This window comes from Gymnoscopelus braueri (assembly GCF_963280865.1).
Source record: "Gymnoscopelus braueri genome assembly, chromosome: 6".
Lineage (NCBI taxonomy): Eukaryota > Metazoa > Chordata > Actinopteri > Myctophiformes > Myctophidae > Gymnoscopelus > Gymnoscopelus braueri.
In genome coordinates, this window is record NC_137607.1 from 53983139 (window position 1) to 54010576 (window position 27438).

At 42.9% G+C, this 27438-nt stretch overlaps 1 protein-coding gene across 1 annotated transcript; it reads right to left on the reverse strand.

The window, feature by feature from the left end:
• Positions 1 to 1436: 1436 nt before the first annotated feature.
• Positions 1437 to 25864, reverse strand: tmem59l (transmembrane protein 59-like; the record flags this gene model as incomplete). Its single annotated transcript, XM_080430906.1, has 8 exons — positions 1437 to 1595; positions 1956 to 2073; positions 4733 to 4847; positions 5138 to 5243; positions 19567 to 19719; positions 20823 to 20917; positions 23483 to 23588; positions 25709 to 25864. The coding sequence occupies 8 exons, from the start codon at positions 25862 to 25864 to the stop codon at positions 1437 to 1439; spliced, it is 1008 nt and encodes a 335-aa protein (XP_080287032.1).
• Positions 25865 to 27438: the final 1574 nt, after the last annotated feature.

Here is a 27438-nt window from a genome sequence, read left to right on the forward strand (position 1 = left end):
TAAAACAATAAATAGCCATTGTAGTTTCTCATTCACATACAGAGCCTCAATTCCAGTTTCTTCCTGCCGAGCTTGCCAAGTTGTGCTGCAGTTGCATGAGTCTGTTCACCACACACAGATATATTATGTGCATAAATGTGCAATCGTGCACAAACGCGCCTCTCTCTCACACACACACACACACACACACACACACACACACACACACACACACACACACACACACACACACACACACACACACACACACACACACACACACACACACACACACACACACACACACACACACACACACACACACACGTCACAAGTTACAAGGTGCCAATAAGCACATTGTAGCTTCTTTGTGTAGATAGTACTTTATCTGCCAAATGTCATAAATGTGTGAGTGGCTAAGCTCATCTGATAATTATTTTACTTGGTGTGGCAAAAGCAGAAGCAGATTTATAATCTACAGCCTACTACTAATAGCTTTTTATGTATTCCCACACGCAGGTGGAATATTTAAGGAAAGCATAATTACCAAACAGTTCGCATCACTGATTCTCCAAGAGTCCATCTAAGGTGAACCAGGTTATTGGTCTCTTGTATCGCTCATCACCCCGCTTTCAAAGAATTTAATTCATCTCAACCCCACCCACCCATCCACACACACACACATCCATACACTCACCCACCCTCACACTCTACCTTTTTTCTGTCTTGGCAAGAAGCCACCAATCAATCCAAACTGTCTGTGAGAATGACTTCACCTCCAAATTGAATCTCAGCATGTGCCCTCTCCTGTCTGCACTTGACATGAAAAAAAAAAGCCCTGAAAGCTTTCAGCCCTAATTCAACTGCTCTCCTTGACTCCCGCATGGCTCGCAGACATTTTAAGTAGTCACATTTATTAGTTGCTTTATGGTGTCCTGTCGATAAGCAGTGAGCGGTTTGATCACTAAGCTTTTGGAGCGTAGCGGTAATGTCTATAACGATACGGCTCCCAGGATGGAATGACTTTATGAAATCTGTACCACGAGAGGATGAACGTGGTGTGAGCAGCCGGCTGACAGAGCCCGTCATATCAGATCAGATATATAATGACAGCATGATCTGTAAGTATGTACAGGAGTGCCATGCGTTATAAACATAATTATAAATGTAAAAAAAAAAAAAAAAGATCTGATGGTGGTGAATACTGTGTGTGTGTGTGTGTGTGTGTGTGTGTGTGTGTGTGTGTGTGTGTGTGTGTGTGTGTGTGTGTGTGTGTGTGTGTGTGTGTGTGTGTGTGTGTGTGTGTGTGTGTGTCTGTCTGTGTGCATGTGCGTGCGTACGTGTGTCTTCCTTTCTCGTGCATCCCTTTGATCAAGGAGTGGATTTTTTAGACAGGGTGTTTACCCTGGGAAACAAGTTAACTTGGCCCCCCAACTCCTTCCCCCATTTAGTCCCTTCTAAACACATGTCTTGTCGAGGTCAACCTTGACCGGCAGTGGGCCTGCCTCCTGGCACTCCTCTGATGGCTTCATGGCGACCGCAATCACCGGAGTCAGGTGGTAAGGGTTGACTTTGTGGGCATCGTCCAGATACTCTTTATCTCCATTTATACTCAACTAGAAGGAAACAAAGACAGCCAACGGTGGCAGTGTAAAAATTTAATCCTGCAAGTATTGCGATAGAAAAAAATATACTGTAACTGTACCTTTATGGGGAATATGAACCTGTGGTTTGCTATTGTTTAATATATAAAGATCTTTATTTATCCATGGGGAAGTTTGGCTGAGCGAGTATGTTATTTATTTCTGTAATGCACTGCTTCACGCCTACAGCTACACAGACTCAGACTTGGGGACTGGCCAGTTCAACCACAGCCTTCTACGGTCTACTGTTTAGCCACCAAGTTGCTCTGAAGGCATTGATATAAAGTACATGTTGTACATTGTATAAATATAAACAGTATATAGTGTACATACCTGTGTCTTCATGTGCTGCTCTGGTGCGGTGACCAGACTGGCACAGCTGAGCCACAGCATGACCATGATGGAGAGGAAAAGGCAGGCAGCTAAAATCCACCGCGGAAGACCCGAACGCCTGGAGAAAGGAACAGTGGAGATGAGAGAGGGGGAATGGGAAAGGAACAGAGTGGTAGAAGCAGAGCAAGACGTTGAGATGGACGAGTGAAAACAAAAGGCTATGCACAAATATTTTCATCTGGTCTTTCCTGTAAAAGAAACCTTTCAAGATTCAAGATTTTATTTGTCACTGACCTATCTATAATAATACAATCCCTTAAAGGGGCGGGGCGGAGCGGAGTTTGGTATATTACCGTTTTCTCTGCTATGTTGCAGCTATGTTCCAGCAGACCACCGGTCCAATTCCCACCACATTTGGCCGAAAAATCGATCATACCTCTAGCCTTTGGACCGTGTACTTTTCATTGCTCAGCATACATTTTGATTCGTTCTTTGGGCCATATTTTTCCTCAGTAGCGCACCACTCTATCCATAGCTTCCTCCACACTGCATGCCTTACGACACTTTGCTGCCTCCCACAGGTCGGGAGTATAACGCAGATTGTAGCTATTATCTTCTCAGTGCAAATTATATTTTCGCTCAGTAGCGCACAACTACTCCACAAACACATCCCTCCACAAGCCATCTCTCTCTCTTTCTCTCTCTCTCTGTGTCTCTCTCTCACACACACACACAACACGGCATGCAATAAAATCCTCAATGTTCATGTGTCCAAGTAATAGTCTGTGACGTATGCGGAAGTGCCTTTTACACCTGTCTAGGCTATAGGTATGTCTCTGGCTTCAGACAGCAGCCATAAATTTCACTTTGGAAAGTTAATCTGTGTAACTTAAGTAAATATTGTTTACTACGTACGCTACCAGTGAATATGTTTTTCTCCAAAGTCAACGTGACAGAACTGCTGGTATTTAACGACGTGGATTGCTTGCCACTGCACGTTTCAGGGCATATTTTCCTCCCAGACAGCAGACACACATTTGTTCCGAGTTATAAATTACATTTTGTTTTCTGCCTCAAAGCCAAATGAAGCGCAGTATACCTGTGAGATGTGAGTGACATTTGACGTTTTTTTATCCCTCAACAGAGGTAAAATCCTCAGTGTTCATATACAGGCTATCCATTTTTCACTCAACAGTGTAAATGTAACCACTAAACCCTGTTTTTCTACCTGTAAACCAAACGTGTAGCCAACATGTGAGGTGTGATTGGCATTGAAATGTTAATCGATATTTGTGTGTGTGTGTGTGTGTGTGTGTGTGTGTGTGTGTGTGTGTGTGTGTGTGTGTGTGTGTGTGTGTGTGTGTGTGTGTGTGTGTGTGTGTGTGTGTGTGTGTGTACGTGTGTGTGTGTGTGTATGTACGTGTGCGTGTGTGCATATGCACATGTGTGGCTACATGAAGGAGATAGTGTTTGCATGTATGTGCGGTTGTGCACATCAATGCTTCTTTGTGTATGTGTGTGGTTTGCTGAGGCCAGCAGTAGTATGGTACACACACAGTGTACATGGAGGACACTTGAGCTTTGGAACGCCATATACCACGACGGTTGTGAAATGGAAAAGGACATAATTTTGTCATTGTATATATAAAAATATATAATATATACAAATACACTGATAGGGCTATACGCTAACACTTAGGGACTTGTCTTTGACAGGCACAGTAACTTATAATTAGCAGTGTTTCCGTGTGCAGTCAATTCTGATAAAAAACAGCAATGTTCACCCAAATGTGCAAAGTGTTTTGTTTTGAGCGCTTCATATAAGATTTTTTTTCTTAAATGTCTTTATATCTTATGTGAAAGTGGAAAGTCCAAGGCGAAGCACACACATTTAAAAATATATATATTTTCACAGGTGCTGGGCAACATTACGTACAATAAAAACAAGAAGGGAAGTCTGCACACTACAATGAAGCTCCCAGGATATAACTTTAATGAAGACAACGTTTCAACCCGACAGGGGTCTTCATCAGGTCAACAGGTCATCACCTGATGAAGGCCCGTGTTGGGTAGAAACAATGTCCTCAATTAAAGCTATATCCTGGAAGACTTATTCTTTTCAAAGTGGAAATGATGGCCTACGGGGTGGCACTAACAGAAAGGCCATGGGGTCACCAAAACCATAGGGGTCATCCTCTGTGGAGCATGAAGGCGCAATTTCACACACAGGAGGACGGAGGATCTGGATCTGGCCGGCTGGACTGGGATCTGACTATTATCATTCTATCGCTAGTGGGGATAAACATTATTACACCGTCATATATTTCCACAGTAACTGACTAAAGCAGGGGTCTTCAACGTTTTCAGGCCAAGGACCCCCTAGCTGAGAGAGAGATGAAGCAGGGACCCCCTCTATATTGTATACAATTGTGTTTCAGATAAACTTTTGCTGCTCTTTTTTCCCGCTACACCTATAACTCTTTGCCAAAAATAGCCAATCTACAAGCTCACAACGCTTCGATCGGCTATTTTTGGCTTAAGTTCTCCTCAGAAAAGGGATGCTAGGGTTCAAGTGGTTAATGTAAAAAAAAAAAACATATCACACAAAGATTTGGCGGACCCCCTGTAGTAACTCTGAGGACCCCCTAGGGGTCCCGGACCCCCTGTTGAAGACCCCTGAACTAAAGGGATAAACAAAACAGTTTGGTAAGTATTTACTGGGTCATTTTGCAGGATAAGCCCTTTGCCCTCGTTGCCAGCAAGGTCTCCAAGCTCACCTTGACATGCAGCCCAGGAAGTCATGCTCTGCGGTGGGGTCGTCTGGATGTTGCACGGGGTGCTTTCCTTTGCCTCCTGCTTTGGCACCTCCCTTCTCCCCGTGACCTCTCACACCTGCACACAATTCAGCGCCGCTCAAATGAAACTGATTGCATTTGATTTGTATTCAGCCAGTGAGTAGTGAACCTGGCAGGGGGAAAATGCAGCCCTTGGCTGTAGGTTACAAACAGAGCCAAGCGCAATCCCAGGGGTGTGTGGAGAAAGGTAAACAATATTCAAAAAAATCTGTGGGGGAGCGGCGGAGAAGGGTGACTAATCTCTGTGTGTGTGTGTGTGTGTGTGTGTGTGTGTGTGTGTGTGCGCGTGCATGTGTGCATGCATGTGAGTGTGTTATTTATTCTTACCGTGGGGTCCCAGGGTGTGAGAGTGGACCTGTGGCCAGGGTTTGTCGGCCACATTGGAGCGAGGTGCCTGCAGCTCGGGCAGAGAGTACTCCATTTCTGGCTGACTCTGCGGAATAGCATCAACAAACGCACTCAGCCATCAAAGTAGCAATTATAGCATAGTAGCAATAGCCGCAATTATAGAATTCACCGGCAAAAATGACAGAAAATTGGTCTGTTTAACGGAGTGTGGTTGCACCACAGAGAAGTTCCAGCTAAGAATAGTTGGATGGGAAAATAAACAGAACTGAGAAATGCACAGCAGGAGTTGGATAAACTCCATATTGACAGGAAAGCAAAGGAGAGATGAGCATAATTTTAATCTCAGAACAGAAGCAGGGTAACTTATATGGCAAATAAAAGGATTGCACAGCAATTTGTCTTGTTAACATTGGTGCAGGTGATATAAACAACTATGGTATAGTTAAGCTATACAGTGCATTCTTGCTACTAGTGATGAGCGGGTCGACCCGTAACCCGCGGGTCAACCCGCGGCGCGGGTAGGTCGAGTCAGGATTTCAGAGAAAATTATGCGGGCTGAGGGTGAGCGGGTCAGCCGCTCTCCACGAAAAAAAAAAAAAAAAACCCTATTTTGACCAACATGCTTGTTTATTCAGCCCATGACAATGTTGTGCTACTGTAGACATGTAAAGGGACTTTGGGTACTTAAAAGAGCGCTATATAATATATATATATATTCCCACCGCGGGTCGCGGGGCGGGTTGAGCCATAGATTTATATATGGGTTCGCGGGGCGGGTTGAGGCGGGTCGCGTTCCGTCGCGGGTTGGGGCGGGGCGGGTCATGAAAAAACCCGACCCGCACATCACTACTTGCTACAGAGACGCGAAATAAGACCTAAAATGCAGTACAAAACACTTTTAGTCAAAGAGTAGACAGTTCCAAATTTTTCATTCCTTTCGTATTTGTGAGGCAGTAATCTCTCAAGAACAGATTCTGCTCTCCGCTTGAATCTGTCGGGTGGGTTCGTCATAACGTGTACGCACTGGCCTACAAGTTCGCGTGCCTTCAGATCAGGAAGCAGGCCGCGCTTTACCCAATCAAATGTAGTGGGCGGGATTTACTGTCTGTGCTCTCGCTTCCCACTGAAAACAAACCTCATTTAACAATAGCGTCCTCGGAGCAGACAAAACCACGGAAAGATATTCACATTTTAACTTGCTCTTTCATCATAGAAACAAGTGGGCTTATAACCAAAACGATCCATGTTATCTGGGAGAAGTGGTGTTAGTGTTCCGTGTAGAAATATTGTTAGTGGGAATGAAAACATAAGCGCTGAGGGTAGACCAAAAACCCCGGTTTCCTTGCGCACGGGTGCTACGTTGAGCTCCTCCCAGAGCCAAGTGAAAGAGTAAAAAACAGCAGAGGGCGCTGTTTTTCCTTTTTATTTGACTTTGGGTTCCCAGATTGGTGAGGCAGTGACAGGAAACAGTAACATAGGTGTCATCACACCTCAGGGGTGTGGACAAAAGAGATTAAAACAAAATAAAAGGAAATTAAATGTAAATTATAAAACCCATCTCCCTCATTGTGATCCTGATGAAGGGCTATGGAAGCAAGAGACATGTATGAGCATTCAATATTTGGAACTATCCCTGTGTATTAGTGTTTGAAATGATTGGTCGTCCGATGGCAAGCATTACTTTCGCATTCTTGTTCTCTCTGAGTCTGAGCACACCAAAATACTTTCCAAATCAACAGTGGTTTTTGCAATAAATAATTAAATATAGAATATTACAGTATATGAATATTCTTCATTTACAATGGAAGTCTATGGGAGCGTCGCAACTCTCTCTCTCTCTCGCTCTCTCTCTCTCTCTCTCAATAGCTCTGGCAAGCAGGAATGCACCATTCTTATTATTTAAATAGCATAATTTTAACTACTTCGTAAAAACAAACAACCAAACATACTGGAGTGCTGTGAAAATGATTGATTTTATGCCAGCTAATTGGACCACCATGACTCAATATTGTGGTTGTAGTCCAGTGATCCTCAACCTTTTTTATTTCAAGGACCCCCAGTTTGATATTCATTAGGCCACGGACCCCCATTTGATACAAATACAAATTTCTGGGACCCCAATCTACACTCTTGGAGTTACATACCCGCAAGGGTCCGTTGGGTTCCTTTGGGTTCCTAACTATAAATAATTTAGCTGGGGACCCCCTGGAACCCCCTCAAGGACTGCTGAGGGTCTCCGGACCCCAAGTTAGCATCTACTTGTTCTCTCTTTTTGGGAGTTATTAGAAAAGTGAAATGCCAGTTGGCTGAAGTGGTCCTTAAAGTGCATACTAGTTTTTTTTTAGGCCACTTTCAGTCATTTTCAACCCATCTTCATAGTCCTCAATAATGCTCATTATAATATGGCATGGCACCATTTTTGTCTACTCACTCTGTCTCAGAGGAGGGCTGTGGACAGTTCAGAAACCCGCCTCCTCTGAGAGACAGAGGAGGGCTGTGTGTGTGTAAATAAAAATGGTACCAAAATCGTCTCTGTCGGGTGGAAAACTCATATGTCCAAAACTGTTACTTTTCAGGATTCTAATTCAAAAGTTGCAGATCTACAAGCTCAAAGCGCGTCGCTTCGCACTTGTGGATCTGCTACTTTTGATGCTTTTGTGTGACACCGTAGTATGATCAAGAAGGGCACTGATTTACGAAAAAACACAAAAAGCTAGAATATGGATACAAGAGATTTCTGCCCGACAGCAACGATATACTAATTTGCATTAGTGGGGACCATTTATTTCAAGACACAAGATACACACCCCTTGCAAACATGCACAGACAAGCATATACAGTACCCGCGCGTGCGCACACACACACACACACACACACACACACACACACACACACACACACACACACACACACACACACACACACACACACACACACACACACACACACACACACACACACACACACACACAATTCATTACATGCACTGTGTGTCTGGATCCCTGGAGAACTCATTAAAACAGGATTCTAGTTCCCCTCTGTTGACCCTCGCTCCACTAGAGCAGCAGTCCTGTCCAACAGTCACAATACTACTGCTGGCCTCAGCAAACCACACACATACACAAAGAAGCATTGATGTGCACAACCGCACATACATGCAAACACTATCTCCTTCATGTAGCCACACATGTGCATATGCACGCACGCACACGTACATACACACACACGTACACATACACGTACACACACACACACACACACACACACACACACACACACACACACACACACACACACACACACACACACACACACACACACACACACACACACACACACACACACACACACAGTAGTAATATTCCTCTGTTTTTAATACTTGTGATGATTCATCGGCTCAATGTAGTTTTAACCACTTAAAGGGGTAGTTCACCCCCAAAATAACTTTTTTTCTATTGATTACTGACCATCTGGAGCCTTGAATTCATAGATATTTTTTTGTTTTTGTCACATTCCTAAGCCAATAATTTGATTATAATAAATGTGTCCCCATTGATTCCGGTAGGAGACACAAATGCATTTGTGTCTCCTACCGGAATCAATGGGGCTACATTTATTATAATCAAATAATAAAGGAAGGAATGCGACAAAAACTAAAAAATATCCATGAATTCAAGGCTCCATGGGGTGAGTAATCAATAGAAAAAAAGTTATTTGGGGGGTGAACTACCCCTTTAAATTCTCTATTCTTTGTGGACCTGAGTTACAAGTGTACTTGGACTTCATGTTTTTCCTCTGCACACCAAATCTCTTTTCCAAACATTCAAAGAAAATTGCAGATCCACAAGCTCATGTGTCGCAATGCTTGTAGATCGGCAATTTTTGCCAAATGTTCCCCCCAGACTAGACAGACAGGGATACTGAGGTTCAATTGGTTAAGTATCATTGGGTGGGGTTTCCCATCCCCCGACTGTGACATGAGAGCAAAATGGCTGCCATGTGAATATGGTCAATATGTTGTATCTTGTGTAATGATTAAGTAAATTCATTCATGGCTTCATACCTCTTTGGCGATAGCATGAGATGTTTCTGAAACGCACCACGTTGAGCTGGATTTAAACTGCACTGCACCACTGGCTGCCTGTGTTTTCAGCGCTGGTTTGTTTACACTTGTGTTTTATTTTACACCGTGACCCAAACTGAAATGCTTTCGAGTCGACTGTACACTTGCGTAAAGTGAATTGACAATAATACAAAAAAATCTTGAGCTCTGCTTGAAAGGCACTCAGTCAATGTGGAAGCTCTAGTTCGTTTTCCAAAATATTTACAGAACGTCAAACTTTTCGCCGTTGTCGAAGTTATTTCACAACCGGTTTTATTACTGCTATAGCTAGCAATGTTTTTTTTTTCCCTCCGCATTGTGCATTAAAACCAGATGCACCACTAAAGGAGAGGCCAGGGGACGAGAGGAGCACAACTGAGGAGGAGGATAATTCTCATTGGCTGCAGACTGGGGAGACCTCGCCATCTGAACGAGTTGGGTCTGAGAGCTGCATCTGTAATGCATTAGTAAAGGGGATGCCAAAGGTCCTCTGGCTTGGGGGTGGTGGTGGGGGGGGGGGGGGGGGTTAGAGAGATAGTAGAGGGAGAAAGAGAGATAGAAAGAAAGAGAAAGGGGGACAGAGAGAGACTAGGGATAGTCGGGGGGGGGGGTAGGGGGGGGCAAACAATTAGACAGGAATCCTACTTCCTTATTGGGTTGTGTTGGGGGCTTGGGTGTGTTGTCCTTTTGCACTGGATTGTATAATGTACTGTTTACTGTGCTGTACTATACTCTATACTGTAACTATACCGCACTGTGTTGTATTTAGTAGAGAGTAGAGAGTCCTAGACCTAGACCACCGATTACCAATGTTTTGACCGATATTCTGTAAAAAAGTGCAAAATCTTCTAATCAATTTGATCAATTTTTGATTTGATTAAAATGTCAATTGATAGCCTTTAAGTAAAAGCACAAATAACTTTATAATAGATTTTTTTTTCTTTTACCGTTAACTTTTATTTTATTTAACCACTTAAATCTGGGGTCTTCAACGTTTTCAGGCCAAGGACCCCCTAGCTGAGAGCGAGATGAAGCAGGGACCCCCTCTATATTGTATAAAATTGTGTTTCAGATCAACTTTTGCTGCTCTTTTTTCCCTCTACACCTATAACTCTTCCAAACCTATAACACCTATAACTCTTCTGCCAAAAATAGCCGATCTACAAGCTCACAACGCCTCGCAGCGCGAGGCGTTGCGAGCTTGTAGATCTGCTATTTTTGGCTTAAGTTCTCCTCAGAAAAGGGATGCTCAAGTGGTTAATGTAAAAAAATAATCATATCACACAAAGATTTGGCGGACCCCCTGTAGTAACTCTGAGGACCCCCTAGGGGTCCCGGACCCCCTGTTGAAGACCCCTGACTTAATCCCTATGCAAAAACAATAGGTTACTAAACGTAACCCCATAGCGAGACATTGAAGCAAAAAATTCTTTACACCTTTTGAGAATGTTGGCACCTTTTTGTCCAATCGTCTGCATAATTGCATATACCAACGTCATAAGAAAAGGCAAATAACGGCCAATATAGACAGTTGACAACCGATATCAAACATTCTCTCTAACTCCTCCTGTTTCTCAATCAACTACGACAGAGGCTCCTTTTCCTGGGGAGTGTGTGTTTACAACCCTTGTCTGAAGAGTAATTGACCTGGAATGTCCTTGATCAGTGGTTCTAAAACTTTTCCAAGTCAAGGATCCCAAATTGATGTATTTGGCAGCGACCCATCTGAAAAGGTTTTATGCCAGGGACCGAAGACGAAATTGACAATTTCGATTTAAAAAATAGCAGATTTTAGCAGATAGCAGAGCCAACATATAAATGAATAAAGTGGTTAAAATGACTGTGATGCTATATTAAAGGAGAGATCCGGACATTTTAAGTGTTATCTTTGATGTGTCGCTAATCACTCACCATCATTGAAATGGACGTTGAGTTATTCTACTCAAACATGCACTGAAAGTCGCGCACGAGCTATCGTTCGTGCAGAACGAGACGACGCTGGTTGCTTGTTTCTCTCACAGAACCTGGCGTCTGTGGAAGAAACAAGCAACCAGCGTCGTCTAGTTCTGCACGAACGATAACTCGTGCGCAACTTTCAGTGCATGTTTGAGTATCATGAGACTCCACAATGAGCAGTAGTAGAGAAAAAACTAACTTTGGATCGGTTATAATAGACGAATTTCACTCTTACACGGGCTCCCATTATGCCACGGAGGGGGTCGCCAGACTGCACGACACGGGACTCTCTGGAATAACTCAACGTCCATTTCAATGATGGTGAGTGATTAGCGACACATCAAAGATAACACTTAAAATGTCCGGATCTCTCCTTTAACTATACTTTTGCTAGGGACCCCCTGGGACCCCCCCCCCCCCCTCAAGGACCCCTGGGGGTCACTTTGTCACTTTGAGAACCAGTGTCCTTGATGACATCACACCCCTGCCAGCAACCTCAGAGTCCAATAAACCTGAGGTTAAAAAACATTACTCTTAATCAGATTTCTTCCATTGTATTAATTACGATATTTACAGTTGTGATATATACCATATATATATATATATACAGTATAGCTATCATAAGGAGGGGATAGAGAGCATGGGGGGGGTGTTACATGGAAAACGGGTCTTAAAGCTGCTTTCAAACCACGGACATTGTGATTATGTGGTTGGTCCACTAAACTCCACCAGGATGTGCGCATGATTTAACCAAGTGAGATGTTGCATTGACACTGCATCTTGACAAGCCAGGCAGGCTCAAACTTTCAAGCATTACATACTGCCGTTACATCACTGCTATTTGCCTCGTGACAGTAATTCACAATTCTCTTGAGTGTGTCTTTCTTTAGAAATCATTCCAGCAAAATGGCTAATGCAATTGTCAACAAAACGGTGTAGGAAGTTCACTCTATGTATTCAGCCTTGTATTCACGGACAACAATACATTCAATTTGTTCTGCAAGGCAGCTCACTGCCTAATGGCACTGCATGGTATCGGCGGAACTCCACTTGACTACTTACCTTTGTTGTTTTTCCATTGGGAATGAGTAGTACCTAACAACACCTGGTGGTCATTTTATGGTATCACCTCCGTCAAGGGTACAAGCTGAGGCGAGCTGAGGCAATACCCAAAGGGCATGTGAAATCACTGCAGAATACTGACTGTCAGTACTGTCACTAGCGTCATTGCTTGACGACGGACTCCCCACATACTGCATGGAATCTGTTTTTCTTGGACTGTAGTCGACATTGTTCTTTAGCTCCCTTCTTTTTTCTTTTTTCTTTTTTCTTTTTACCCCTTTTTCTCCCCAATTTAGTCGTTATGCCAATTACAGTTTTTCACAATTGTTAACACACGTTTCTCCAAACAATAACGGCTTTCTCAAAACTGCACACACAAAACTGAAAACCTCACACACAAAATGCTAAACCCCACACTGCCTTTGCAAGATGACTCATTGCCATCAAATCTTTTAACTGTTCACAAAATGGAACTCGTGTTTTCATTTGGTACACACAGCCATATTTTCAAATGACACACACATACCATTCATTACAGTACACACAATAAGCATGTGCTACACACTACCAAGCATTTACAGCACAATGCAGGGCAAAATTGAAAACACAATCATATAAATGGAACACACCATATGAATGACAATGACTCTGGAGAATGAGCCATTTCTCATTTTGTAAAATGACTCAGTGTAGGCCTACTTTTTTCATAGTCAAACATAAAACAAAACACAAATATGCAGCCAAAAAAGTTTTATTGCTTTACATTAGGCATTACATTTAGGCATCAAGCCTTCGGTTCACGTCTGGCCAGAGAGCCTCATCTACATCACATGCAATGTTCTCCCTGTCCAAGCGTTGGAAGAAACATCTCAAGTGGCGCATGAAGCCCTGACAGGCCTCATCGATTTTTACTGTAATTGGATTTAATTTTACAGTAATCGAGAATCATTTGTTTTAAAAAAATCGGAAAAGAATCGGAATCATGACCCCAAGAATCGGAATCGAATCGTGAGATAGCAGAAGATTCACAGCCCTAACAGTGACGTCGCCACAAGCCTCCTCCATGGCCTGGAGCAGTGGGACCCGGCTCTGTGGGTTCCGTTCATATACCTTCCACCTCCAAGCTCAAAATAACTCCTCAATGGGATTCAGGAAAAATTAAGGAGAATAAGGCCAAAGGTACAGAACGGAAAAATGAGGGTGGTCCTGGAACCACTCACGCACTGGAGCAGCCCGGTGGTGCAAATTGCTCACCAGACCTGAATGTTTAGAGATTTGAATATTTAGGTGTTATAGATTGGATGCTTTGAGATTTTGCGTGAGAAGTGTGTGCAACAACTGAACATTGTGTGTAGTGTTTGGACAACAAGGTGTGTTGTAGATTGTTGCTTTGAGATTTCGCGTGAGAAGAGTGTGCAACAAATGAGGCGCAGTTTACGGAGCTAGTTCAGGCCAGGCAACTCAAGGGATTGGGCTAACCGATCAGGTGACTAAGTCACATGCACTCTTCTCCTGGTCGGTGAGTTATAAGTAATGCTCTGCCTACCTATCCAGTCTGGTTGCGCTCTTCTGCTGCTCTGACGTGCGACGCTGCTGCTGCTGCTGCTCTGCTGCCGAGATCCTGCCGGATCTGCTGCCCTTGCTTGCTCCCTCTGCTGCTGCCCATGAAAGTCATCCCACCCGCCTCCCCGGCATCCACCTGTAGGCTCTGTTTCTAGATCCCCTTGGGGGTTTAATTCATTCCCTGTAAATGCTAATTGGCATGTAACATTCATTAAAATGTTATCCTTACATGGAATGAATGGATTCAGAGGCCTGACGCCAAACTATGCTTCCTCTTGTTTCTATACCATGCTCAAGCTTGCTAAATATATATTGCTAATAAATATATATTCTAATCCAATCTAAGAGTTGTCTGACTGAACTGAACATTGTGTGTAGTGTTTGGACAACAAGGTGATAATGTAGTGTAGTGTTTGGACAACAAGGTGATAATGTAATGATAGTGATGAGTGTAAAGAAGGAAAGTCAGAGTCTAATGCAGATAAGGGAGTGTGAAGTAGTGCCAAATTGGGTCGAGCGATTAGTACATGAAGTTAAGGTTGTGAAAATTGTGCCGAATTTTCGCTTTTTGTGTGTTAACAATTGTGAAAAACTGTAATTCCTCCCCACACAATATTTTTGTGTGTGTTGTCAGTAACTGCTGTTGTATCCTACTGACTCACCTGCCAGTGAGGAGTCCCCACTGGGAGGACGTGGACCCGTCGTTCCTACTCCTCCTGCCCAACACTCCCTGCTGACAGCTGCCGCCCCGGCCCTTAGGAGTACGTGCAAATATCACCCGGCTTCCCTCGCTCGGCCAATTGTGTTCGTACTGTACAGACACTCGACAAAGCCGGATGCACCGCGGTGGATTCGAACCCCCAGCCTCCGCGGTGGTGGGCAGGCACTTTACCACTGCGCTACTACACGAGTGCTCTTTAGCTCCCTCCTAAGCAAGGGATTGCTGTTAACGAGCAGCCATACTGAACAGAGGTGGAAGAAGTACTCACATTTGTTACTTAAGTAAAAGTATCAATACCACACTGTAGAATTACTCTGTTACAAGTAAAAGTCCTGTATTCAAAGGTTACTTGAGTAAAAGTACAAAAGTATTGGCATCAAAATATACCGAAAGTACCAAAAGTAAAAGTACCATTTCACAAGTTTTCAAATGTATAAAATGTGTAAAAATCCTTTGAAATCCCTTGCAGATCCTGCAAGGGATTTCAAGCTCACAAAGCTCACAATGCGTCGCCTCAAGACGCATTGTGAACTTGTAGATCGGCTAGGCCGAAATGTATATAGGGCTGAAGTGGGTAATGTTTTGTAATAATAATCAAAATCTACAAAGTAGCTACTAACTAAAGTATTTAAAAAATTGTAGTGGAGTAAAAGTATAATATTTGCCTCTGAGATGTAGAGGAGTTGAAGTAAAAGTACAGAAAATTGGAAATACTCTAGTAATGTAAAAATACCTCAAAATTGTACTCAAGTAGAGTACTTGAGTAAATGTACTTTGCACCACTGATACTGAAGGGGTACTATCTGCAGTGGAAAACGATGTATGTCGTCCCAATAGCGAGTCCAGTCGAGTTGAGCCAGTGCTATGCAGTGGAAGAGTGCCTGCCATAACATTATAGAACTCAACCGGAGTAAAGTCAGTAACCAGATCAATGTTGTCCAATACACTCTCATATCACTGCAGTATCACGGGCTGATTTGCTTGAATAACAAGGCGGTACAGAGAGGAGTGAATGGGTGAGAAACAGCTATTTTCAACCAAAATGTCAACAAACGTGTTCACAGAGCCTCCTTCTTTTTCTTACAGACGAGCACCTACCTTAAAAGACAAACTAGTATGCAGTGGTCCCCTTAATAAAGCAGAGTTGTCTCTCCAAACCCACAGGCAATCACAGATGTGGCAACTGTAACTATTGTCACCAAATTGTAAAATCTAATATGTTCAAGGACACTCATGGGCCTGGAACATATTACATCAATACGTTTCATCAATTGTAACACAACTTATGTGGTAAACAGGTTGGAGTGCGAATGTGGATGCTTTTATGTAGGTCTAACCAAACGAAGACTGAGGGACAGGGTGTCTGAACATGTTTATGGCATCAGGACATGTAGTGACAAGTACCCTAAGGCTAAACATTACAGACAGGCTGGCCATGGCAGCCCAAGTTCCCTAAAGGTTATGGCTATTGAAGTGGTCCCCAATTCCCGGAGGAGTGGGGATAGACTCAAACACCTTTTACAAAGGGAAACCTTTTGGATGTTTAAACTCAAAGCTATGGTGTTTCCAGGTCTCAATGAGGAAATAGATTAATCACCTTTTTTATAATTGTTCTTTTCTGCTGGGTTGGAATTATTATAGTAATGTATCGGATGCCGTGCTGACTTTCTAATTAATTCAGTATTGGAGATGCTATTGTTGATGTATTTTGTTGCTTGATTATCCTCAATTCTGGTCACGTGCTGAACCTACTATGATGTCCTTTCCTACTCAGTGGTTTGTGAAACACATAGCCTTTTCTTGTTTTCTTCTTTTTGTTTCTTTTTGTGTGTTTTAAGTGGTATATGTTAGGTTTTTATGGTGGGTTTTGTAAGGCTCTACATTTTGTCTTGGTGTGGTTTTTTTTAGCCTGCCACCAATCTGTATGGTAATGAGCCTGTGATGTCATGTTTGTTCTGCAATCTTGTTTAGTCAGTCACCCTGAAGAAGGCACTGTTGCCGCAACGCATAGGTGCATTTTTTATTCTTGCTATGCATTAGGCAAACTATTAAAGGCATTTTAACTTTTCCACAAGAGTGCCTTGGTCTCATCCCTTTTTTACATTTTAAATGTAATAAAAGAGAATGCATTTAATCCACATTCTCTTGAATTAGGACACAGTTTTCTTTCCCTGGTCCAACCAGCAACCTTTGTTTTCCCATAATCCAGGATTATGGTTGAGAGCTGACTGCAAATGTCACTATAATCTGAACAAACTGCTACTGCTGGGATACATGATGGCTTCCTGTTTGTGCATCGCCATGCTTTGAGGTTACACACAACTTATTTCGCCTCACAGCTCCATATAGCCGCTACCACACCAACACACACACACACACACACACACACACACACACACACACACACACACACACACACACACACACACACACACACACACACACACACACACACACACACACACACACACACACACACACACACACACACACACACAGGGGTTCGACTTGATGCCCCCCACTTATTATGGATGTCCACACTGCATGATTTGCGTCTGGCGGCGGTGGCTTGGTTTTCCCCCTCGGCTGCGCCTCGGAGTTAGCCAGGCCTTTTCTGTTGTGTCTGTACCCGGAGAGTCACTCTGTCAAGTGAGTGGCGGTACGCCAGCTGCCCACTAAACACAGGCCGGTTAGCCGTCTCACCACCACCCCACCCCAGACTGGCCTCCCACTCGCTGCCTCAGCTAACATGTCACTGCCATAAAACAAACCCATCCATCACCACCAGAACCTAAAGAAAGTTTGGTAATTTCACGTTATGCTGCCACTGTGTGTCTAGTCCAATGGTTCCCAAACTGGGGGTCGGGACCCCCAGGGGGGTCCCTAAATGATTTTGGGGGGTTCCCAGATGATTGGCTTAATGTGCAACATTGTTTTCTCACTCTACAGTAAACAAAACAACATACAGTATACAGGGTATACCCATAGGACCACTTAACCACTTTCACAAAAAGGAAATTCTCCAAAAATAGCAGATCTACAAGCTCGCATTGTGATGCGTTGTGAGCTTGTAGATTGACACTGTAGTATGACGAAGTGGGGCATTCATTTACGAAAAACAATAAATCGAAACATGGAGATACAAGGTTTCTACCCGACAGCAATGATATAATAGATGTAATCCAAAAGTTGTAAACATTTAATAAACACATAATAACGATTAAATGAAATGTGAAAATATAAATATACTGTATGTATGTATACATGTTTATAATGTAGGTGGAATGTCATGACAGTGACAATTCATTCATCTGAACTCTTTTGAACTAATTTGAACTCTTTCATACGGTTAATTTCTAATGAACAGAAATTCGAGTGAAATCTAATCTGATCAAGAATCCACTGTGGTCCCGAGACCAGCTGTTTGAGAAAAGCCAGGTATGGAAACTATATGCAGACTGCACAACTTGTGTGTTAACCACATTTTCCAGACCAGGTTTGAGAAAACCTCTAAATAAATAAAATTATAATATAGGTTTTCCAGTCCAGGTTTTGAAACTCACAGGAGATGGCAGGGTAGCCTTGTGGCCAGTGAGGCATTCTCATTATTTAAATTTGGCTTCAGGCCTAAGTGGGAAAAGTGCAAATTAAATGAGTAATACATAAGTATATCAACCAGCCCCGAGCAACGAGGCTGTCTTTGGTCTATTCACACAGTCTGTCTTTCATAATTCCACTTTAAAAGTCTAGATTGAACTGCATTCCTATTAACCTCACCAAGGACTTTGTTCCTTAATGTATTTGATTTCACCTTTAAGTTACCACCCCTTTAAATCTTGAAGTTGTGTTTCCACCCTTGGGTAAGTTCACCGCAGCTAGCCCTCCATCTTATGAATTATACATGCTACTGGGGCAGTGACACAACTAAGTGGGACATTTTGAAAACACTTAAAGTAGCGTCACATTTGTTCTGGGCTGCGTAGTATTCCATTCTATACACTGTCACCATCGCCCTGCCATATGCCCTTGTTCGCTCAACCTTCACAGATGCACACTGACTCTAAAGATGTGTTGGCAGTGGCACTGACCCAAACTCGGCATACAGTATATAAATATATGTGAGAGAGAGAGAGAGAGCGAGAGAGAGAGAGAGAGAGACAGAGAGAGAGAGACAGAGATAGAGAGAGAAACTGGACATACCAAGAACATGCCAAGGCACACCTTATGGGATCTTGTTTGTTCATTTGGTTATTTCCTTTATGATGTAAAAACAGACACATCTACACCCATTCAGTCATCAGCCTCTGACTGTCAATACATGCATTGAGAATCCTGTGGATAGGCTAAACCCTACAATTCCACAGTTACAACCCCTTTCTGAAATGTTATTATTTGAAACCCCTAGGAAATAGGATAAATGCTCAGCATTTATCCTATTTAGAACGAGCAACCGCTCGCCTCCGTCCATTGAGTTCAATGGACTGGTGACGCCATCTTGGGGGGTTTGACGTCACGTTCTCTTTCTATATGCAGCTATAGAACAAAATGTAAGCCAACATTGATCCTGTCAGAAACTAACACTTTGTACCAAGGCACATTGGCACAATGAAGACAACTGATATATTTTCTCACCAAAGGTAAACCTTGCCTGTAAGACACATTGAAGTGGAGGGCATTCTAGGGCTGGGCAATTATCTGTAAATAAATATATCAAAACTTAGGGATTTAGAACCAATAACCGAATTAATCTTGCTCTTATACTGTGGGTTAATTGAATAATCAAGAAGCAAGTTTTACTTTATAACAAATCCACATGAAAAATGTCTGATAGATTTTTTATAATCAACTAAATCGATTAGTCTAAGCCCTATATTATGCTTTGTTGTACAATGGTAGCTATTTGTCTTTTTCCAGAATCGTTCATTGATCGTGAGAGAGGCAAAAGTTTGAAATAACCATGATATTGATTTGAAGTCATATTGCGAAGCCCCAGGGCGTTCTTACCTGGAACACCACCACTTTGCCATCGTCAGCCTGCAGGTAGAAGGTCCAGGTGGATGAGATGAAACTCTGGGCAGAGCTAACGATGTCATTGCACCAGCTGCTCAGAGCCTCCATAACGGAGGGCTGTTTGGGGCGGTGGGTCAGGGCCTTCAGCTGCACAGGATAGGACACAATACTGGATCATCAGCACAGGGATGTGTACAGGTGTATAGACCATATTCACACGGCGGCCATTTTGGAATTTAACATTGAAAGTGCCACCCCGTTGCCGTAGCAACCGGGGTGGCACTTCATTGACTTAATAGCAACATGGCCGCCATGTGAATATGGTCTATAGGGCAAGCTACTGCATGTTTGGTTTTGACAGAACACTGTATCATCAGGGCAGGGAGGTGTACAGGTGTGTATGTGTGGTGGCTTTGCGCTGTGTCGGCTATTGTTGGTGCCTAGCTGTCATAAATCGTTGCTGTCGGGCAGAAGCCTCTCATAATCCATATTCTAACTTTTTGTGTTTTTTCGTAAATTAACGCCCTACTCTATCATACTACAGTGTCACACAAAAGCATCAAAAGTAGCAGATCCACAAACTCAAAACGCGTTTTGAGTTTGATCTGCATGATGTTTGAGCTTGATCTGCTACTTTTGCAATTTTTTTATTTGTATCGTGAAAAGTAACAGTTTTGGACATATGAGGTTTCCACCCGACAGAGACGATATGGAGAAGACACTACTACCTCTTTCCATGACATACACTGTACAAGTGTGTGTTAACTTAACACAGAGTGTACAAATGTGCACCCCTATGGGTCCATTTGGTTATATTTGTAAACTAAATTATAAATTAACGCTGAGGATTTCATGTGTAGACCTACTGGATATGTTGCTGTGGTATCTTTAATATGTCAATACACTGTTGCTTTGTTCACCCACCATGTATGCCCTTAGCTTTTGATCATATGTGGACATAAATAAAAACATTACGTGTGTGTGTGTGTGTGTGTGTGTGTGTGTGTGTGTGTGTGTGTGTGTGTGTGTGTGTGTGTGCACGCGTGCGTGCGTGCGTGTGTGCGTGCGTGCGTGCTGTAGGTGCTACTGTTTGTGCATGTGGTGCACTGCATGAGTTTGTTTGCTCACTGGTGTGGGTGTCCACATATTGGTATGGTATCACATCCAACAACAACAACAAGAACAACATGGATCTGGCTGTGGTTGACGTGGGGCAGAGCCATTGGCTGATGCTCAATGAGCATTCTCACCTTCCTCCTCTTGATCTCAGGTTCAGAAGGTTGGCTGGCACAACCAGTGCTGCAGGCATCCTGCTCCAAGAGCTTAACGTATGCCTCCTGGCAGGCTGGAGAGGCAGTTACAGACAGAAAGACAGAGAGATGTATAGAGAGAGATAGAGAGAGAGAGAGAAAGAGAGAGAGAGAGAGAGAGAGGGGAGGGAGAGAGCGAGGTATAGATTTAACATTACATCCCATTATACACATATAGGCGAGACAGTAAAATCCTTGGGTTTCAACTCCTCGACATTGCAGCAACAACACAAAACAGCTAAAAATAGCTATGAATTAACTGTAGAAATAGAAGTTAAACCTAGTGAAAACAAGACCAGGAGACCTGGTTCTGCCAGACCCAGAATAAATTCCTAGTACGTAACACAATTACAAACCTCTTTTATGCCCATGTATGGACGAAAGGGACAGACCGGTCCCTTTTATGCCCATGTATGGACGAAAGGGACAGACCGGTCCCTTTTATGCCCATGTATGGACGAAAGGGGGACAGACAAAGCCTCATGTAGGCCGACCCCCTGGGTCTGGCAAAAATACAATAAAGTAACAATTGCGCAATATACTGTAAGCACAGAGGTGGAGAGAGACAGGGTAGAGAGAGAGAAAAGAGAGAGAGAGAGCAAGAGAGAGAGAGAAAAGGCGGGTTGTGTGGGTTTGCTGCATGAAAGTGATAAGAAAGAGTGAATATATAAAGGAAAAAGAGAGAAATGTAGAGAAGGATAGAGAGAGAGATGTATCATTATTTGGGTAAAAGAGAAAAAGAGGGGAAATTAGTGAGGTGCAGTTTGTTAGTGTATGATATATGTATACAAAAACAAGAGAGACATCATAAGTGGATGATTTATATACTTCATCATAATATGCCGAAACCAGCTCTTGGCCTTGTGGTTAGAGTGTCTGCCCTGAGATTGGGAGGTCGGGGTTCAATCCCCTGGCCGGGTTATACTACCAAAGACAATAAAAAATGGGACTAAATCCGTCCCTGCTTGGCACTCAGCATCAAGGGCTGGATTGGGGGTAAATCCCTGGCGCCTCACGCTACAGAAACTGGAGATAGGCTTCTGACCTATAAGCCACATGGTTAAGGAAGAGTTGGTTCCCAAGGCTACTAAGACCTGAGGCGATTCTTAAGAATCCTAACAGTTTTTTGAAAAAAATCGGGGAAATTTTTTTTCATAGCTCATAGCACTCTGTGCTTAAGTGACACAGATGCGTTCCAGGTCTTAATGTGTTAAGAATTTACTTGTTATATGACGAAGGCCATTTTCTGTGCCTAAGGATGATGTTGCAGCTAGCGATATTAGCATGCTGCGGCATCAGGGGCCCTAACTGATTTGTTAGAAGACTACAAAACGGCCCTTTTTCGGCTGAATTTAAAACAGCCAACAATAACTGCAATTTGTTTAAGCTTGTATGGAAAATAATTTCACCCACTCTTTTCCACCTATAACTTCTGATTTGTCAATACACTTGAGGTTGAAGTTGAGAAGTTGATTTCCAAACTCCCTGCAGAGACTATTCATTCACTACAGCATAATCAAAATTGGAGGGGTGGGGGGTCATTAAGGCAAAGCATCTTTCTGTCTGGACTTGGAAAGAAAGCAAAGCATACGATTGATTTCCAATACAACAGCCCACACTGGCTGGCTAACACCAAAATCAAGTGCAGAGGGAACGTCAGCGGTGGTCATTTGTGTTAAAGGGGAGAAAAACCTTTCCCAGCGTATGGATCTAGGAGACCTTAAGTTACCACTAGAAATGCTATTTTGCACTGCTGTACTGAACACACAGTGTGTGTGTGTATTTACTTGTTACAGCTCATATAGTCTCTTCTTGTTGCTGTAATTTAGAACATTCATCATGCTAGAGATGGCATTTATGTCAAAAGAAATTAAGTCAGTTTCCTTTCCCTCCTTTGTTTTTGGGCGGTGAAACCGCCCCTATAAGTGAGGTTTGGAAAAATGTACAAATATCCTGCGCTGTGAAACCGCCCCTATAAGTGAGGTTTGGAAATTTGTACAACTATCCTGCACCGTGATTGGCCAATCACAATCTATTCAGGACTGTGATTGGCCAGTGTCACATGACACATGTGCATAGCCCTATATAAGAAACCATAACTTGAAAAAAAAACATAAAATTGTTTTTTTCAAGTTATGGTTTCGTCCATCATAAAGAGTGTTTCAATAAATGTATTTATCTTTTGTACATGATTGGTTGACTCCATTCAGTATTGTGATTAGCTAGCAAGACACCGCCCACTTCACACAGGGTGTGATTTTTTCTATCTTTCTGCTGTTTTCTCGCGTTGAATTGTAAAAGCAAACCTCTGAAAAAAAGACGAGATTCCAATACCTAGATTGCTGGACCTATATGCAGGGTGTGCAACACCACATGGATCTACTTTATTGTTTTCTCCTGAAGGTCAAGCACATTGGTTGCTATTAAAGTAACATTTCACTTGACTTGGCTTGACAATCTAACTGGGAGGTAGCAGGTCTACATGGTCAACTATATACCCATAAACACCCCCACCTTGTAACAAAGACAAAGAAAGACACAGCAAGACAAACAGACAGACGGTGTGGTTAACACCGTTGACAGATGTAGTAAAGTCTTACCTCCCTGACACTCCTCTCGGCTGGTGTTGAAGCCAGCATCACCATTGACAAACTGGCAAATGGAGTAGAGACGGCAGCCACGATGACACGCATTCATTATGGAGTCCTGCACACACCATGGGGGGGGGGGGGGGTCAGAATCAGAATCAACATTGTCACATCACAGGTTTACAGGTGTAAGACAGTGGGTGAAATTTGTTTTTGTGCATTGCAAGCTCCATCGATTTTGTTATTTCCATAAGAGACAGGGAAGAAGAGGGGGGGGGCGAGGGGGAAGAGAGATCAATAAAAGATAAACAAATTATCTACATCTACACATGATGGTACCGGATATCTATCCGGTAAGTACCTATCCGGTGGTATCCTGAGGTAAGACATAAGGTGCGGTAAGTAGGTAAGACATAAAGTTGCCTGAGCATAGCAGCAGATATATACTGTTATGCAAAGTGACATACTGTAGGCTCTTTATTAGCACATAAGAACTGTAATGACAAAATATGACATGGGGGGGCTTAATGTAAAGCCTTGCTGTCCAATTTCAATCAAATGTGGAACTAAGTTCTAAATATTAAAAGCTTGGCATAAACTGTAAATTAAGAGCTACACAAAAAGTAGGCCACAGTGTGGCTGGCAAGATGAACACAAGAAAAATTGTCTATTTCTACCAACTCGTGCATATAGTCCAACTTCTACTTGTCTGCTGGCTGCTTTCCCTCTGCAAACTAACAGAACAGCGCCTTCTTGTGCAAGAACAAGAAGAGACAAAGAGATTCTATATCACAGTGTCAAGCCTGTCATCGTTTCTGCGTTTCTTCAATAATTCACAGTCTGGAGGGACTATCACACATCGACCCGACCCTTCACACAATGCCCCGTTTTATTTATGGGAATTTGTTTTCGCAAACAGCTAGACAATTAGTGTTCAATATAATCCCTTAAAAACTCAATTTGTACACAGAATACACAGAGTGATAACACGCAACTTGCAAGTCACTCATTTAGAGGCATAATGGCAACGCCAGCGATATTTTGTTGACGGTAATTCTGCTGAGTTGTTGTGCTTCGCTGTGCTGTACAGGCCTAATCCATTTTGCAGTTGTGCTGTGCTGTGCACAGGCTGCCCTGCATGATGATGTCTGAACATTAACCACACCTGAACATAAGATGAGCTGACAGAAATACTGACGAGATCTGGGCGAATACCAAAACGCTCGCCCCAAAACACAGTCGTCCCCCGGCCCCGGGGCAAATCCGGCGGTATTCACCTGGTATTCCTAAACGTAACCTCATATCAGTAAACTATGCCTAATAAAACGAACCTAACCTTATTATTCCTAAACGTAACCTCAGTAAAACGGTGCCAAAACCTAACCCTATTCTTATGATTAACCTCAGTCAAACTATGCCTAACCCTAAACGTATTTCTAACCTTATCCCCAGTAAAAACAAATACAAGAAGAACACCTGGTCCGCGGAAGAAAATGGGGGCGAGCGTGTTTTGGGGCGAGTCTTTCCGGTTACCATCTGGGCAGCTATCTGAGCCGAGGACACCTGCCTCCATCCCAGTCTAATAATCTGAGTTGTACCCAGTATTTCAAAAGCCTTCATTAGTAGACTAATAGCCTTATATGATTATTTGTTTAGCCCTGTTTAAAGGCAACAGTCCCATACAGAGGCTGTGCATGAAGCCAGGTGCGGGGGCCTCGTCGTGGATAATTGCACCTCACACGATTTTAGCTTGAAAAGCTTTAGTTTATTGGAAGGCTAATAATGCACCTCGAGTTTGGGAAGAACATTTGGTAAAATGGCGAGACAGTGAAGCGTATAAGTATTTATTTTCGGCCCAATTGTGCACAAATAACCTCATAATGTGACACAAAGACGCAGCGAAAAATCGGAGGCAGTTTATTAGCGCATGGGTGACCAGTGGGCTACGTTACGCACTAACCCAACACACACACACGCATTCATTCATAGTGTCAAATTTCATAATAACAGACCTGCCATGTCGATATAGCATAGGCTACAGCCTACTGCTGTATATTAGCATACATTTCGTTCTATAGCCACTGAAAACGTCGGACGGCAGCAGCACTAGCTGTCAGCTTGTTGATGACAACGTATCAGGACTACAGCTCTGCGGAACAGAACAGAACACAGCATAAAGCCTCCATCAGTCCCAGGCTGGGACTGGAGACTCCCAGCCCAGGGGGGGGGGTAACTTACTTTAGCGGGGCTTTTGTTTTTGATGGCGATCTGGCATTGCTTTTTGCAGTAATTGATGTCGCCCAGTTGGTTGTCAAACAGATCTGAGGATGCCGCCGCAAGCCCCGCAAGGAGAAGCAGCGACGCCAGCGCACAGAAGCCTCGGGACCGGAGCATGATGTCTGAAGGACTGGATGGATTAGATCACCCACTCTCTCTCTCTCTCTCTCTGGCGCTGAAAACGCAGGATCCCTTTTGGTCGGATGGATGGATAGATGGATGGAAGGATGGTGGTGCTGCCTCAACCCGATGATGATGATGGCTATCTGCTTTCGGTAATCTTCTTCTGCCTCTGTCCGTGCTCGTCGTGTCGTCATCGGAGCATCATCACGCACGTTGCTGCTCTGCGCCCACCACCAGCACTCTCCTCTCAGTGCAGAGGGAGACACACCACTGCAGCAGTGTTAGCCTATAATATGATAATATGGCAGTGATCACATTCATGAAAATGTACAAACATGGCCAATATATAAACCAGGCTGGGTGGCAGATGTTCTGCTATAGTAGAAGGCTGAGCAATTTATTGTAACTGTTAGTTTATTGATTGATCGTTCATTCAGAATCGATGCATTAATAGGAAGGCCCCCTTGCATTTAAAGATCAGCTTGGATTAGGTTTCACAAATGAACGATGAGAAATAACGTACAAACTGTCAAAATAAACCGATTTTTTTTGTTTTGTCTATGGATAAAAGAACAGCCAATTTTCAAAATAGCTGACTAAATGAGCCTGCATTTCTTCTTCCTTGGGTGGTCAAAACTAAAACTGCACATGATTAAATAAACCTGCCTAATAATCACAGTGGAAAAATAAATAAACTATAAAATAATTGTGTTTACTCCACTCCACTGCTGAAAATAATGTGATGAGGTAGCCTAGAAGTACACGTAGGCCATGGCTTTTTTCTTATTTTTGTCCCGTTTATTTGTTTAGGTGGGGGGACTAGGCAGGGGGGGATACATTTTGAGAGCAATAATGACTTATGACTGTGTGGGAAGACAAGGGAGGGGCAGTGGTGGAAAGTAACTATGTACATTTACTCAAGTACTGTAGGCCTACTTAAGTACAATTTTGAGGTATTTTATAAGTTTAGTGAAGTATTTCCAATTTTCAGTGCTTTTACTTCTCCACTACATCTCTGAGGAAAATATTGTACTTTTACTCCACTACAATTATTTGAAAACTTTAGTGACGACTAGTTACTTTTTAGTTTTACATTTTTATTACTAAACATACATGAACCACTTAAGGTCTATATATATTTCGGCTATTTGAAAATAGCCGATCTACAAGCTCACAATGAGTTGTGATGTGCTATTTTCAAAAGATTTGTATACATTTTGAACTTGAAATGGTACATTCTGGATTCTGCACAATGACTACTTTTACTTTTGGTAACTTTAAGTCCATTTTAATGCCAATGCTTTTGTACTTTATTTACTCAAGTACATTTTGAATTCCGGACTTCTACTTGTAAAACAGAGTATATCTACATTGCAGCATTGATACTTTTACTTAAGTAAGAAATGTGAGTACTTCTTCCACCACTGACAAGGGAGGAGCATAAAGTATCAACTGGGATGTTTTAGCTGTTGAGGGAGTGCACCAAGCAGAGCCACTACAGTTGAGTAAAAAAGCAAAGCCTGTGATGTACCTTCATGCCACCGCACTGAACTTGGTCGCTTGACTTC